Source organism: Phascolarctos cinereus, unplaced genomic scaffold (genome assembly GCF_003287225.1).
Source record: "Phascolarctos cinereus isolate Bilbo 61053 unplaced genomic scaffold, phaCin_HiC Scaffold_3;HRSCAF=262, whole genome shotgun sequence".
Classification (NCBI taxonomy): Eukaryota; Metazoa; Chordata; class Mammalia; order Diprotodontia; family Phascolarctidae; genus Phascolarctos; species Phascolarctos cinereus.
The window spans coordinates 70,107,457-70,124,687 of record NW_027555736.1 but is presented as its reverse complement, the minus strand read 5'-3'; the positions used below and the strand labels follow the sequence as shown (position 1 = coordinate 70,124,687).

Genomic DNA, 17,231 nt, shown 5'->3' with positions numbered 1-17,231 from the left:
AGGCTTTTTGGGCTTCAGACCAGTTCGTATTCCCTTTTGTTGTTGCAGATGTGGGTTTGTTGACAATGTTATCCTCTTCAGAATTTCTGTCTTGATCTTCACTCTTCTCATAATATAAATCTATTGTACGTTTCTTTTTACTCATGGTGTTTCTTTATTCCCTGGCCTTTAAAGAGATTGAGCTCTCCTGCTGGGGAACAGAGGGCACTGACCCAAGCTTCTTGTGTTGGGAGCCTAGGTCTTGGTCACTGGCTTTGTGTGCTGGGGCCTCTTATGCTGGCAATTGGAGGCTGTAGGTTTCTGGCAGCTTACCTCGTGTTGGGCTGGAATCAGCAAGGCTGGAACTTTCAGGCAATTCTAGGTTGCCTGCTTTTCCTTTCCTTTAGCTTTCTTCAGCTCCTTTTAGATGGGTGCTGCAGGGTGTTTATCTGCCTGGGGCCCCTGCAGTGTGCCCCTCTTTTTCTGCTAATGCACTGGGAGATTCCTTGTGGTAGAGTGCAGGCACCTGGTGGTTTTCTGAGCCGGCCTCCACCATTCCCCTGCCCTCACTGAGGCACCCGGAGGTCCAGGTGTTGGTGTTTGCCTGCTCTACCACCTGGGCTTCAGGATCTCTTCCTGGGGTTCTGACAGCTTACCTGGTGCTGGGCGGGAATCAGCAAGGCTGGGGCTTTATGAAGACTTTAGGTTGCTTTCTTCAGCCTCTTTCAGATGAATGTTGCAGGGTGCTTATCTACCTGGGGCCCCCTGCAGTGCTGCTTCCCCTATTTTTGTTGAGGCACTGGGAGACCCATTTGCTGGGCTGCTGCACAGCTGCTCCCTATCTTTCTTCCAGTTCAGCTGTTCCAGGGTTTTTTTCTGGTGTGATATTTTCTGGGTTTTCAGAGGTTGATAGGGGAGAGTGAGAGCGACTACCTTTTTACTCCGCCATCTTGGCTCCCAGAAGTGCAACTCTGCAGTTCACACTAAAAAGCAGAGTTGTGTATCTAGAGACTGGATGACCTAGGTCCATATCCTGCCTCTGACACATACCAGCTTAACCTTTTTGAGCTTCTGTTTCCTCAACTGGAAGATGAGGAAAATAATACCCATAGTACCTACTTCACAGAGTTGTTGTAGGGATATGCATAAACTATTTTGTAAATTGTAAGCCTTCTATTAATGCCAATAATGACATTTTTGTGTCCTCTTCTGGATGTGATATTTTATAAGGGATACTGACAAGGTAGAGTGAGAGTAATTGGATGAGAGCAAGCAAGATGGTGAAGAGACTTTGTAATGATTTCATATGGAAAATAAAATAGGGGTAATAATACCCATCCCACTTCGTGAAGTCACTATGAGAGTCAAATGATATCATATACATTTGTTTGGCAAATATTTGGCAAAGTGCTTAGAAAATTTTAAAGTTCAATATGAACACTACATGTTGTTATGCAGAATCCTTCTCCTATTCTTGCACAGTCACTGTCAAAGCAAGAAAGGCTTCAAAGACTCTCATTTAGGTAGGGCTTCCCAACAACTGCTTTTGGCAGTAGCCCTTCTCTCCACTGGCTGCCTCTTGGAAATTGAAGGGGAAAATATTGGGCATCTGCAGCTGGAGAAGTCTTGCCAAAACCAGACGTGACATAAAAAAAATAGGAGATTGAGTTGAATCACATTACATCTATAGCCTTGCAGTCAAGAAACCTGGATTTGAGTAATGATTCCTCACACATGGCATTCCAGCTGCTGTCTCAGTGTCTTTGCACTAGAAGTCCTGTATGCCTGCAATACACTCTCTCCTTACCTCCATTGTCATATAGTCTTTTAAAATGTAGTTCAAGTGCTATTGGGGCAGCTAGGTGGAGCCATAGTGTATAGAGTGCCAGACCTAGAATCAGGAAGACTCATCTTCATGAGTTCAAATCTGGTCTCAGATACTTATTAGATATGTGACCTTAGGCAAGTCACTTAACCCAGTTTGCCTCAGTTTCCTCCTCTGTAAAATGAGTTGGAGGAAGAAATGGCAAATCATTCTAGTGTCCTTGCCAAGAAGACTTCAAATGGGATCATGAAGAGTTGGACATAACTAAAATGACTCAGTAATAATAACAACAACAAAACAATACCATCATCTTCTGCATGAAACCTTTCCTGATCTTCTTCACTGCTAGTGACCTCCCAAACAACTCTTATATTTAATTACTAAAATATATATACACACATGTAATATACATATGTGTGTATATACATCTATACACCTATGTTTCTATTTATTAATTTTATAGTTATACTTTATATATAATATATACATATATAGCATAATATATAAATATAATACATACTTGTCTCCATCATTAGAATACAAGCTCTCTGTGAGTAAGAGCTGTTTCATTCTTTATTTTTGGATCCTCAGTCCCACCACAGTGCCTGCTATGTAGTAGGCACTTAAATACTTGTTGACTGATTGACACCAGCTACATGACCCTGGATAAATTCTTCAGCTTCTCTGAGCCTCAGTTTTCTCATCTGCAAGATGAGATCATAATACTTTCAGTGTCTACCTGATAGTATTGTGAGGATAGTACTTTGTAGACCAAAAAAAAAAAGTGCTATATAAAAGTAAGTCAATAAACATTTACTAAGTGCCTACTATGTGCCAGGCTGTGTTAAGTACTGAGTGTTCTGAGTGTTCACATATGATGAAGAAAGGAGAGGTAACTAACCACAAAAGAAATTAATTCAAAATGATCTTGATATAATCAAACTTTGGACCATAGTTGGTAGCTCCATTTAAGATGAAGTGTGGCTAAGTTTGAGGAGGAACATTGACAAACTGAATCGATCAGAGTGGGGTGACTAGGATGGGGGAGGTGTTGAAGAGTTAGATGAGAACTTAGCCTGAAGAAGAAAGGATTTGGGGGGGGTTAGTGATGGGGAGGGTTTGCTTATTATCTTGGGCCAGGTATAGACTGGCTTCAAAATCCAGTTCACCATCTGGACAGAATGAATCAACAAGGCAAATAATTAAGCAAAAACCCTTGGATTAACTGTAAGCTTCTGGTGCTTGCTGAACAGGACACACCTACCCCAAAGCATAGCCTCATGGGAATATATGGTTCGTCAAATCTGAAGAGATACTCTCTCTTCTTGTTACCAGTTTATATAAGCAGAGGGCCTCATGCATTCAGCTTTTCCCCATTCCAGAGGCCCGATGACTAAGGGCTATAAATGTCTTTTAAATCATTAACACCATGCAGCCTAATCGGTTACTTAGGGCACAGTGTCTGGGCCAGACAAATAGGGCTTAAGATTGTTATGATAGCTATCTTCAAGAATTTGTAGAGCTAACATTTGAGAGGGAGGTTAGACTTCTTCTGCCTGGCCTCTGATCAGTGGTACTGACAGAATGAACAGCAAAACCTGGCGGCACAAGGAGAAATAGGTGAATGATGCTGAGAGCCTTCATATAAGACAACAATTTTCTGTTCGTTGGGGCAACCAAAAATGATAATATGTTGGCTTATTTTAAGGTAGTGAGCTCTTCACTGGACTACCTCAAGTAGAAGCTGTATGACCACTTGGTGGGGGCCTCATAGAGAGGATTTCATTTTAAGTATGGGTTGGAATAGATGGCCTCTGGAATTTGGAGTTCCTTCTACGGTTGAGATTCTTTAAATGGGCTGAGAACTAGCATACTGTAAGAAGTATCCAGTGCCAGAAGCTAGAATCTGGTGAGAGTAATAAAAAAGGCTATAAAAGCAGAGAGGGCTGGCTCTCTGTCAAGGGAAAAGGATATCAAGAACGTCAAGGCATACTATAGTCCAGGAATGGTCCAGGAAAAGGCATGGCCCTATCCCAGACCTTTCTTTAGCTATGCCTTCTCTATATGACTCTGTTCTATGAAAGGGTTATTTTTTCCTTCCTTCCTTCCTTCCTTCCTCCCTCCCTCCCTCCCTTCCTTCCTTCCTTCCTTCCTTCCTTCCTTCCTTCCTTCCTTCCTTCCTTCCTTCCTTCCTTCCTTCCTTCCTTCTTTCCCCTAATTTCTTGATTTACTCTTAGCTTTTTCAGATTCCCATGTATATACTATCTTTCTTTACTAGAATATAAGTTCCTTGACAGCAGGAATCTGTTTTTTTCTGCTTGTATTTATATCCCTAGCACTTAGCATAGTGCCTGGCACATAAGCATTTAATAAATGCTTGTTGACTTGACTTGTCATATGGATTCCTGGGGTGGGGGAGGAAAAGGACAAACTGCCAATATAGACCACTGCCAAGGGCAGAAGAGTCCCAAGTTCATAAGATACTTGAATTGGAACATGTATAAATGAAATGTGTCCATGAGATGAAGTCCATGAAACAATGACAATAACCAATAATTATATAATTCTTTAACATTTACAAAACACGCCACATAGATTATTTCATCTGAACTTCATGACAACCCTGTGAGGTAGAAACAATAAGTTATTATTATGGAGTGGGGTTGCACTTGTGATTTCATGTGCATCACTTCTTCTATGAAATTATATTCTATCCATGGAACATAAACTTTTGAAAAGAATAGGTCTTTGTATCTCTAGTTCCTAGGATAGTGCCTGGCGCATGGAAGGTTGTGCTTGCTTGTCCTTCACTTTTGAAGAGGACCAATAACTTCATGGGGAGATGTCTTAATTAACATGTGAATTGGATTTAAGTGAGGCAGAATTGCACAGTCATCAACCTCTACTTAAACATACATGTATCTTGTATATACATATATATCTACACATGCATACTGTATATGTGTATATGTATATATACACACATAATCTCCGCACACACACACATATATAAATACATACACACACACACACACACACACACACATAATCTCCACACATATATTTTATAAACACACACACACAGGAGAGTCGAACTAGCTTGCCCAGGGTCCCACAGTCAGTATGTGTCAGAGGGGGAAAGATAGATACATAGATATTAACAAAAGTTGATATTTATATAGTACTTTAAAGTTTGCAAAGCATAACCCATCAGTCCAGCAATTTTGCTTCTGGAAAGAGAGAGGTTGTGTTATCTCAGGCTATAACATTAGCAGTTTCTGTTCCAGCCAGTACTTCATTTCCCAAGGGCTGATTACCCAATATACAGATTCTCACAAAGCCACTGCATTTCTCCCCTCCTACTGCCTGCCTTCCTGGCACTTCCTTGCTGAAGCTCCCTTTTCACTGGAAGGTGAGGAAGAAAGCAGAAAACAATCCCTTCTGTTTCTCATTCACAATGCTGGGTCCAGGTTTTGTGGGGAGGAAGGCTAGAGCTTGGGGGGATGGCTGTGTCTGTAGTTAATCCCTATTATCTTTCTCTATCTCCTCTTTCTGAGGATACAAAGACTATACTTAGTACTTTAAAAATGTGAAGACAGATTAAGAGTTACTTATTATACTAGGTTGACTGTTATAGATAAAATTGCAGTTAGGCTACTTTGATATACTAATCACAGATAATTTTAATACAAAATCTTTTTTTTTAACTTTAGGTATAGAGGTAATAGAGAAAAAGGAGAGACTTTGAGGCCTTGAAATTTCATACTAGTCACCAGCCCTATGGTCAGAATTCCCTATAATAAGTACCAACCTTCCAGCTGATTTTGAGTTGCATAAAAATGGCTTGTAGACACTTTGCTTTTGGGGTTAAAAACAAGTGTTTTGAAATGACTAAACTTTATCTTTCATAACCCTTGGGAGATAAGTGTGTTAAAGAGGAACTTCTCCTTAAAAAAAAAAAAAGATAAGAACAGCACAGACTAGCTAGTAACTTCCTGAAGATCATGCAACTACCGAATGAGGGAATGTTGATTTGTAACCAGGATACTGGATGACCCAGCCTAAGACTGTACTTCTGAACTATACCTAAGACTTTTCACAATAACTGTTTCTGGAGTTTACTCTGATACTACTGTACTTACTCTGGCCTAGTTTTAGAGTAAGCTTTTTTTAGGAGCACCTTGGCCAATTTCATCTGTGTTAAGGTCTTTTGCTCTGGATGGCTGTGGATTAGGTTGACTGCTTCCTCCTAAATCATGACAATGGGTAGCAAACTACTCACCCCTCCCTCCCTGTGCCACTTGGGAAAAAAAATGAGAATTGAGGTCACTTTGGGCTTTCAGTGGTTTCATTATCTTACACATTGATTGCCTTCATATTGAAATTTGCATTAGTATCTTAATGACTTGCATAAAGTAGAATTATGTACATATGTGTATATATGTATGCTTATATATGGGCACATACACATACATGACCATATTTAAGCCAATTTAGTAATGCCATATTACCCCTGGATCAGATATAGATCCCAAACATCTGTGTGTATATGTATATATGTGCATATATAAAATCTATGCTATATATGTATACGTATTATATATGTATACAAATGTGTGTATATACATATATGTGAGCATATATTTCATTTATATGCACATATACACATGTATGTATGATGTATATACATATAGACATACACATAGAGACCTTTGTGATCATCCCATCCAGAATATTAATTTTACAGATGAGGGCAGTGAGACCTAGAATGGTTAAGTGACTTGCCCCAGATTTTCTAGTTAACTAGTATAACTAGAACTCAAGCCTCCTACTTCAGTGTTGTTCCCTATACAACAGAGACTTTTAGTTACTACTGAGGTTCAAGGTTAATATTGCACCAAGGGTAAAATTTTCTATGTACACTTTGAGGTGTATATACAAATCTGTTTTCTGTAGACCACCTTATTTCTAAAGTCAGAAATGCTCACCAACTATGCTATATTGCCTTCTGGGCAATGAAATTTTGAGGACCATAGACCATATTGTAGAGGGGTTGTGATCATCATTGATGAGAGCAGTACACACATGGATGAAATTGCTTGATTTCCCTATTATAATACTTTCCCTTCCATCTTAAAACATATGTCTTCCCTATGCCTTGCCATTCCTTCTAGCCACTGTCCAACATCTTTTCTCTTTCACTCTCAAAATCCTTGCACAAATGGTCTACAACTGTTGTGTCAGCAATGGACAACTGCCATGATATCTATGTTGGCCTATTGGCATACGTCAAATAAACAAAATGCCTATGGGCCAAGGAAAACCATGCCTTGCATGCAGGGGCACCCTTTCAGAATATTGTATCAGCTTATTTGGCTGTCATCTACACTGGAACTAAGAAAACACAAACACACAAACAAAATAACAACTGAGACAACACAACTGAGGCATTTTCTCATCAGCTGTTCTCCGATGTGTCCACTCTCCCCCACACACAATTGAAGACAACTAAGCTGAGTGCATTATGTACACTTATGTTGTTGTTTGTTTGTCTTTCATTCTCAAAGAAGACCACGACGTCAGGGAGGTGATGCCATAACATGCGAGTGAACCAGATTTAAGTGAGGGAGGGCTGTGCAAAGTAACGAGCCTTACTCTCTCCTCTGGAGCCATCTGGGTCCAGTGGCAAGATATCGATCAGGATGACAGGAGATGGCCCAGGATGCAGTGGGAGACCTTGGCCTTTTTAAGCTAAGGTCTTTATAACAGGTCGCAGTTGTCTGAGGTGATGCCCATTCAGGAATTATGGCTAAGTATCAGACACACCTCTAACACTAATGACATCTTACTCTGTGTCAGGCACTGTGCTAAGCCTTGGGGATACAAAGAAAGACAAAAGATAGTCCCTGCATGACCCTGTGTAGCTCACAGTCTAATGGAGGAGACAACATACAAACAACTTAAGTATAAGCAAATTATATACAGGATAAACAGGAAATAATAGGAGAAGACACTAGATTTAAGAGGGATTAGGAAAAGTTTCTTGCACATGGTGGGATTTTAGCTAGGATTTTAAGGAACATGTGAGCTGAAAAATTTTCCATCTCTAGTGTTTTAGATTCCTCACTCTTTCTCAACTCATGGGTAAATTTGGTTAGCCTGTCTCGGGATTTCCTGAAATTTTCTGAAGTTGTTCTGAGGAGGATCTTGTGTGTTCTGAAAAGATCAGAGGCCCCAGACTATGTGAGAGTGTGGCTCTGAGGCTCCCCCAGAGAAGGGCCAATGTCCCAGGGAATAAGCTAATACCTTGACAACTGTTTTATTTTCCACATTTAGTACCCTTATATTGTTAGATGGATATATGGCATCATGTTTTCGGGGTCCATTCATTTCATGCATATCTGACTCTTTGTGACCCTATTTGAGATTTTCTTGGTATAGATACTGAAGTGGTTTACCATTTCCTTGCTTTGCCTAGATGGCCCAGAGATAGACTGTAGTGGAGCTGACTTGTTTCCTGTGCAGTCTTTATTCACAGGCCCTAGAAATAAACTGGGGCCACAGAGCAAAACTGAGAAAGGAAGATGATGAAGAATCAGGATACATATTCTTCCCCTCAGATCACCCACAAATCAGGGTTACAGCCTAGATATTGGGCCTTCTGCTTTGCCCTCTCATCTTCCCATAGTCCTCTGGAGAGAACTATTTCATATTTGCAGTGAAGCCCTTGACTTGTAAAATGCTTATAGACTGGAAAAGGCCGCTTTCTATGACCACAAGGACTCAACAAGTAACTGTTTCTTTCTAGACTGATTGATTGATTTGCAAGCTGGCCATCACTGAGGGAGGCGAGATTTTGGGGTGAATTTCATTGAGGTTGTAATGACAAGTTTGGGGGTGAAAGAGTTTGGCCCATTGGTAAAAGAAGACCCTGGCTTTCAGGACTCCTGCTCACATTTAGCTTTTTTCTTTCCACTAACCCACTGTGTGTTGGGCACAGATTTGCTCCCTCCCAACAGTGTCAGGAGACCTCATTAATATCGGTAAAGTGCTTGGAGTCTTACAGGCCAGAACCATCCTCTATGTGCAAGACATTCAGATGAATTATTTTTGGTTTCAATATAGAGTGAAAGTCCTTTGGGGAGGACATTTGTTTTCTCCAAGTGAGTTTTCTTCAACCCTAAATTTACCTCATTTGTGTCCCCCTATGTTATGGTACTTTTGACGAAATATGAGATTCCAGGGTACACTGAGGTTTGATTTTTTTGGTTATATATGACATAGAATCAGTGATTAAAAAAGGTGAACTGTTTTTTCTCTACATCCCTTTACAAAATGTATTTATTCATGGGCTACATTTCACAGTTCTAGGCAATGTTATCTAAGACTTCATTGCCTCCAATCTTCCATCTCTTTGACCTCCATGTAGTTGCTAGACTGCAGAAATTCACCAATGCTTGTTGACAACAAAGAATTTTAAATCCACCCACCATTCGATCTATCTTCATGGTGTCTGAATATATCTTTCTCACTCAACACCCTACAAAGTAGAATTCCTTTGATTTTACTCACCTTTGACATTTTTTCAACGTTCAAAGTTGTTTAAATGTGTACTTTCCCAGAGGTGAATACTTGTTCCTTTTCTTTTTCAATATTCTCCCCCATGCTAGTCTCACTCAGTCCCACAGCATCAGCGACCTCTTCTTTTCCAACGATGCCTAAATCTCTGTATCTAGCTCTAACCTCATTTTTGAACTTCAGAGTGCCTAGATTCCTATATCCCTAGCTTCTAGGAGAATGGGGTTCTAAGTCTCCTTCATTAAGGATCAATACCAAGGGAATAAGGAGACACCCCCAGAACTGCTTCCTTTGTAAGATTTAACATCCTAAGACTGCTAGAGGGATGAATGGTTTCACCATTAGTATTTATAGTCTTAGCACTTGGCACAGTCTCTGGCACATAGAAAGTGCTTAATACATGCTTGCTGGAAATGGAGCTTTCTTAGATCCTTCCACCCCCAAATCAATAATACTTTCTTCCCTCGTATCTCACAGCACTTTGTTTTGCAATTTTCTGATGACTTCATTGTATCATGAATGTTATTGTCATCTATTTTCACATCTTGTTGTTTGTCCTTTGGTTTAAAAGACCAATAACATCATGGGATGATGTCTTCAGCAGTAGGTGAATTGGACTTAAATAAGACGGAGGTGCACAAAGTCATCAGCCTCATTCTCTCCTCCACAGTCAGTGAAGTTCAGTGGCAAAACAAAAGTTAGGATGAGGGCCATGGACCGGGACACAATAGATGACCTTCGCATCTTTGATGTCTGACCAAGCTCTAAACATTCCACAGTGCCAGTTTCAGCCACCTTCACGTCAGTTGGAACAAATTGTTCTCGTCTGACTATTCTGCTGGAGGAAATCTTCACATGCATGGGGTAGACATCTGTCTAACTCACTGATGGGTTAGAGGCCTGTCAGTTACCCTCAACCTGCCATGACAGTTTTACTGTTGTGTGGCCTCTGCACATGTTACAGCTTTTTGGAACCACAGGTAAGAGTTGGATGAATCAGAAAGACACCAAAGGTGGGTGAGCAGCCCTTAAATGGGCTCAGCAAGCCTTCGCAGCAGAGGTCCTAGTCCTCCTAAACATGTATACCCCTCATGTATTAATCCCCTTCTAGACTACAATCTCTATGAAAATTTATACATAATCTAAACTTTAAAAAAAAAATCTCAGTGCCTAGCACAGAGCTCTGCTCATAGTAGGTACTTAATATTTGATGGATGCACAAATGCTTTAAATGTTTTCTTATTCTGTAAGTTTCTAAAGAAGAGACTATACTTTTAAAATTTGATTTAAATATTATTTATCGTAGAACCATATGCTTACTAAATTTTTGATGATGATGTTGATGATGGCCACCTTTTTTTTCCTGTTATTTTTCGCAAGTGAAGACTTTGATCTTACAACTTGTCCAGACCACATGACATTTTGAGGCACCATACACTAATTTCAGTACTTAGAGGACAAATAATTATCTTCTTGAGATGTGTATTTGTACACTTAAATTCAGACTCATCACAGGAATATTCCACCCTCTGCGGTTTCCCCTGAAAAGTCCCATCTGAATTACTGCATATACTATCCTTTGTTTAGATCAAAGTAGATAGAAAGGACATTTTGAAATACAAAAAGAAATTAATGGCTAGTAGTATAAGCTCCTAGACAATTTATGGCATCAGTTTATAAAATCTAATACCAAATAATTCATCTTCTCTAATTACTTAAGAACTTCTGGGAAAAAAGTTTATATTACATAAAACTTTCTGACTATGTACTTGAACTATTCTAAACCGTACCGCTAGAGAGATTTGCTAAGACAGTCCACTAATTAGTAGGTGGCACAGTAGATATAGTTCCAGGCCTGGAATCAGGAAGATCTGAGTTTAAATCTGGCCTCAGACACTTAATAGCTATGTGACCCTGGGCAGGTTACTTAACTTTGTTTGCCTCAGTTTCCTCATTTGTAAAATGAGCTGGAGAAGGAAATGACAGACTACTCCAGAGTCTTTGCCAAGAAAACCCCAAATGGGGTCACAAAGAGTCAGATACAGCTGAAATGCCTGGACAATAACAAAGGACAGAGAATGGATAGAGTAGAATAGGAAGTAGGAGGGCATATTGTGGATAGAATGGTGGCTTAGAAGTCAGAAAGACTTGGGTTCAGATTCAGTCTCTGATACTAGCTGTGTGACAATATCAAGTTATTGAGTCATTCTGAGCCTTAGTTTCTTCATCTGTAAAATGAAAATAACTAATAATACATGAAGGCTCTGCTTGACAAGATTATTAGGAGGATCATGGAAGATGATGTACATTTTTTTAAAAAGCTTAATTTTCATCTCCAGGCTTCTCTATTGAGAAGCTAGATGGTGCAGTGGATAGAGTACTGGACTTTGAATCAGGAAGTCTCATTTTCATGAGTTCAAATCTAGCCTCAGATTCTCACTAGCTGTCTGACCCTGGGCAAGTCAATTCCTCATCTGTAAAAAAGAGCTAGAGGAGGAAATGACTAAAATGGAAATGGAGGAAAAGAGAAAATGTGTTGTAAGAGAAAGCAGGAGCATATGATACTGGGATCCCATCCTGGCCAATGATTTTCCCAACTCTGACTGAGTTCAGAAGAACCACAAAGTTATAAAGTGTGGAATATGGGAGCTGACAGGGACTTTGGAGCTCCTTTTATGGAAAGTTTTCCTTGTACTCAGAAAAGATCCTAGGCAAAGTTTACACTACTAAATGAAAAGTGGCAAGTGGAATTCCTCCCCATGCGCCAGTTTCAGAGCTTTTTAAAACTGTTGAAAGAATTTCTCCCATGTAACACCGTGAGCAATAGCATTTTGGTCCCATGTCAGTGCTGAAGGCATTGATATAGATAGGCCCTTCATGGATGGATGGGTAACTTGATGGAACACACTGAGCTCTCAGGAGAAAATGGAGGCTAGAACTGAGTCATACAATTCTTTGCATGTATAGAATGTCATTCCTTCTAAGATCATAAAGTTATTTTCTTTCAAATCTGTGTTATCTGAATGAGGTAGTGAATTGTGGTGGAGCCCATAAAAGACTTAGAATCAGGAGACTTAGGTTCAAATCCTATCTCTGATACCTATTACCTGTATGACCCACGAGCAAGTCATTTGCCTTGTCTAAGCTTCAGAGAGGAAAGCATTTATAGAAACATGAGTTATTATTATCTCATTTATCTCAACAACAATTCCTCCTGTAGAGCTGGTTGGAGTAGTCACTGCTACCCCCCATTGTCTATATATTGATAGTATTTACATTCCTCACTATTTTCTGCATGTTTGATATAGTATGTAATAATAGTAGCTAGCTTTTGTATAGCACTTTAAAGTTTACAAAACACGTCATTTTATTTGATCCTCACAACAACCCTGAAAAGGCAGGTGCTGTTATTGTCCCCATTTTACGGATAAGGAAACTGAGGCTGAGGGAAGTTAAGTGACTTATGTAGGATCACTCAGCTAGCAAGTGTCCAGGAAGGGGGGCAGGATTCAAACTCAGGTACTCCTGACCCCAAGTTCCAGTGGTCTATTTCCCATGTCACCTAATAGGTTCTATGTTTCATCTATTGATGTCAAGGCTGGAAGTCATTAAAAAAATAGCATCTATCATCCCAGATTCTAGGAGAGCAAGGTTGTGATGTTCATAATCCCTTCCTTGGAAAGGGCTACAAATTATGAATAGGGGAGCCTAAAGAGCCCGAGCGTCTCCCTCCCAGGATATGGCTGCTGTTTGTTTCCGTCCCCCATCACGTGGTTGTGGTTTGGCCCCAGCTCCTTTTGATGACAGTTCATGCAATCATGCATTAGCTAAGTTGCTGTGGGTGAGCCGTCCAGCCCAGCTGGGCAGCCGGGATGGCCTTTGGTTCTAGGATCCTGAAGATTCTTCTTTTCTTAAGTAAGTATCTGCAGAAGCAGCATCAGCAGCAGTCTCACCCGCCCCCTCTGCAGCAGGTTAAGTTTTCCAGAAGTCCACCTGATTTTTGCAGTTTTGCTTTGAATTCTACATCAGTCCAGTTTCCTGCTATTTACAGAGAAAGGCTCTTGGTGTGACTTGACTGAGGTATGGCTGTGTTAACTTGATGAAGAGAAGGTAGGTGAGTATGGAGGGTATGTGACTCTTCACAGGGGTGAAGGGAAAGTTGGATGTCTGTCCTCATTTATGACTTCTGAAGCTCTGGATTGATATGCATATGTATTAATAATATTCTGTTTTTTCTTCTAATTTAAACCTGAGCTGCCAAATAAAGAAGCCAAGGTTGTTATGAGGTTCTGTTTCACACTTAGGAGCTTTAGGGAGCTGTGCAATGCCCTTAGTTACCCAGAGGCTTCTTTTTCATGAGCAGTTTCTCCTTTCTGATGGAGTATGTACCAACCAATTGGAAAACTAGTTTTACTGAAATAGAATGGCTTTTTAAAAATAGATTTATAGATTATTAGGTCTGAAAAGGACCCAGTGGAAGAGTTTTAACATGGAAGGGTGACTGGGACTTTGCCCCAGGATAGGATATTTAGAAGGTACAAAAATTTAACTCATGCACTCCTACAAAGTAGAAGTTCCTTCTTTCTCCTTCTTTCCTTCCTTCCTTCCTTTTTTCCTTCCTTTATATCTTTGTTTCTTTCTCTTTCTTTCTGTTTGTTTGTTTCTTCCTTTCCTAGGTCTCCCTGTCTTATCCAGGCTCAAAAAACACTGATTAGCATTCAAGCTTTTAACCTTCCCTGTTCTTCCAACATGGGTAAGTTCACTCCTCCTCAGGCAGTATGGTGGTCTTTCACTCTCAAGGGCTCACCATATTGGTTTTGGAATTAGTGTAGACATCTAATTGCTGTAGCCCACTGAAGCTCAGGATTCTTGAACTAGAGGAATCCTCCAGTCTCAGTTTCCTAAGTATTGGGGACTACAGACATGCACCAGCACACTAAAGCTCTACTTCTTTCTATTTCACCAAGTACCTCAAGATACTGTGGAAGAAGGGTGCTATCTCAGTACTGGGTAAGAAAGTAGGGGGAGGAAATCTCTTCTTACCCAGTACCAGCACCCTAGGACCAAGGCCTGATCACCTTATCTTAGTTACAGCTTTGGTTCTAAGATTCTGTCAGTGCCTGCCTGGTTCAAATCCTTATACTACCTCTTGCTGGCTGTGTGACCTTAGATAAGTCACATTACTTCTCTAGGCCTCAGGACCAGAGAAGAGAAGATATGGGTTCCTGTCAGGTGTGAGGAGAGCAGGTGGCATCTTGTTTGTTCCCCTCCTCTGTTCCATAAAGAAATCCTTAACTGATCCTGACCCTTACTATCCCCTGCCTAAGGCTTTACTTTCCTCCTCTTTCTTTCCAGAAACAATAAACAACAACAATAACGTATCATCTCTTTTGCAACTTCTTTGTGAACATGAAAACTCACTATATGGTATAAGTCATAATCTCGTTTCTACTTTCTGTCCTGGACGCTGTGTGGGAGGGAGACTTTCTGAAGCTGATCTGCTTGTGCAGAAAGCAAACAGGAACTGAAATCCCATGGGCTGGATGAAATGACCTCTGAGATGCCTTCCAACTCTTAGAATTCATTGACTAAACCACTATAATAACCATTCCCACCCAACCCCCCCCCCATTCAACTGAATTTTTCTTAATAACTTTTGATGTTATTTTCACATCATAAATTATAAAGTTGATTTCTGGGCACAAGTTTGCCCTAGTTGGTGATGCTGCTCTTTGTTCCAAAAGTATTGTAGTTCTGCCTTGGAAAGCGTCTGATCAAACTTCACCGTCTTTTAGGAAACTGAGGTCCAAGGCGGCTAAGGATCTCACAAGCTGTTGTGATGGAGCTGAGATTCGAACCTTGATATTCCAATATGTAGTCGAGTCTTTTTTCCCACTTTTCCGCTCAGCTGTTCTTTCATAACTTGTCAACTATGAGCATAAGACAGAGGATTCAATGCTGGAGGACTCCTCATTGACCCTCTAATCTAATCCCCCTCATCTTACAGATGAGAGAGTCCAGCAAAGTTAAGAGGCTGCCTAAAGTCACACAGATAGTCTGTGCAGCCATGTATGACCCTTTCTGACCCTTTTGGGGTTTTCTTGGCAAAGATACTGAAGTGGTTTGCTGTTTCCATCTCCAGCTCCTTTTACAGAGTAGGAAACTAAGGCAAACCGGGTTAAGTGACTTCCCGAGGGTGGCACAGCTAATAAGTGCCTGAGGTCTGATTTGAACTCAGGTTTTCTTGACTCTAGGCCCTGTACTCTACCCACTGTGCCACTTAGTTGCCCCCTGGAGCTCTCTATATCAATAAAAATCATAGGACCTATCCCAATTCTGTGTGCATAAACCAGGTTAAGCAAAAAGAAAAAATATAGGGGCAGCTAGGTGGTGCAGTGGATAGAGCACTGGCCCTGGAGTCAGGAGGACCTGAGTTCAAATCCGACCTCAGATGCATAACATTCACTAGCTGTGTGACTCTGGGCAAGTCACTGAACCCCCATTGCCTCACCAAAATAAATAAGTAAATAAATAAATGAGTAAATAAATAAATAAAATAACAAAAACTGGCTGAATTCAGTTAAAAACAACTTAGAAGCCCCACCCCTTCCATAATATATCAGATTCAAAGGTTTTTTTTCTTTTAATGCAACTATTCTTTTAATGTAATTAGTCTATGACTCTTTTTTTAAATTTTAGGGAAATAAAATAAAACTTAATTTTTAAACAGGTTTAAATGTGATGAAATAGTCTTGAAAGACCTGGAGGAGGAGTGTAAAGATAGAGATTGAGCAGTTGGTACAGTGTCCTAGGTTCAAGAAATAATAATAACACCAATAACAATAGCAGCAACGGCAGCAAACATTTATATAGTACATCAAGGTATGCAAAGCATTTACGTGCCTCATCTTATGTGATCTTCCACCAGGGAGTTATGTGCTGTTACAACTCCCATTTTATAAATGAGGAAACTGAGGCTCAGATAGGTGTGAAGGAACTTCATATGAAGGCATGAGGTAACAGAGAAATTAAGAGGAGATTGAGGAAATTGGTATGGCCCTGAAAGTTAGACAGAAGACAGGGCTTAGCCTTTGTGGTTCTGCAGTTGGACGTTTTGGGGATTTGGTTGGGTAGTGAGGGCTGCCTGTTGATTTGCTGAGTGGGTAAGCTTCCACTTCCTATCTCAGTTTTTCCATCTGTAATATGGGTAGGCATGCCTACATGCAGCAAGGTGGTAGAGTACATGGAACACTGGACCTAGAATCAAAAAGATCTGACTTCAACTCTAACCACAGATACTTACTGGGCAAGTCATTTAACCTCTGCCTGCCTCAGTTTCCTTATTTATAAAATGGGGATAATAATAGCACTTACCTTCCAGAGCTGTTGTGAGATTAAAATGAAATTAGTATTTGTAAAGCATTTTGCAAACCTTAAAGTGCTGCGTAAATGCTAATAAGTATTACAAGACGGTGATACCTGACAGTTGTCATTAAAAGAAACATTTCAAGATCTTTGTATTGAAATTAATTTATGATATTTTCAATAAAGATCTGATTTACTTTTTAGTAGTAGAAAATATAAGTGAGAGAACCAAAGATTTTTATTTGTTTTCCCAGGTAAAAAAATAATGTAATTATTAGTGATCATTAAGTAATAACGGGGCAGCTAGGTGACAAGAGCAGTGGGCTGGGAACCAGGAAGACTCACCTACCTGAGTTCAAATCCAGCCTCAGACACTTACTAGTTGTATCTTACCTTGGGCAAGTCACTCAATCTCTGTTTGCCTCAGTTTCCTCATATGTAATTTGAGCTGGAGAAGGCAATGGCAAACCACTCCAATATCTTT

At 40.2% G+C, this 17,231-nt stretch overlaps 1 protein-coding gene across 6 annotated transcripts in view; it reads left to right on the top strand.

The window, feature by feature from the left end:
• Positions 1 to 17,231, top strand: part of TMEM273 (transmembrane protein 273) — a 191,248-nt gene that overhangs the window by 124,761 nt on the left and 49,256 nt on the right. For 5 of the 6 annotated variants that reach the window (XM_020996834.2, XM_020996833.2, XM_020996835.2 and 2 more), the window contains exon 1: positions 13,195 to 13,297. In XM_020996834.2, the coding sequence (XP_020852493.1) occupies positions 13,255 to 13,297 (43 nt within the window). In that variant the 5' untranslated portion in view covers positions 13,195 to 13,254. Of the gene's footprint in view, positions 1 to 13,194; positions 13,298 to 14,058; positions 14,136 to 17,231 lie in introns of those variants that run through there. The other variant, XM_020996831.2, reaches the window with a different exon arrangement.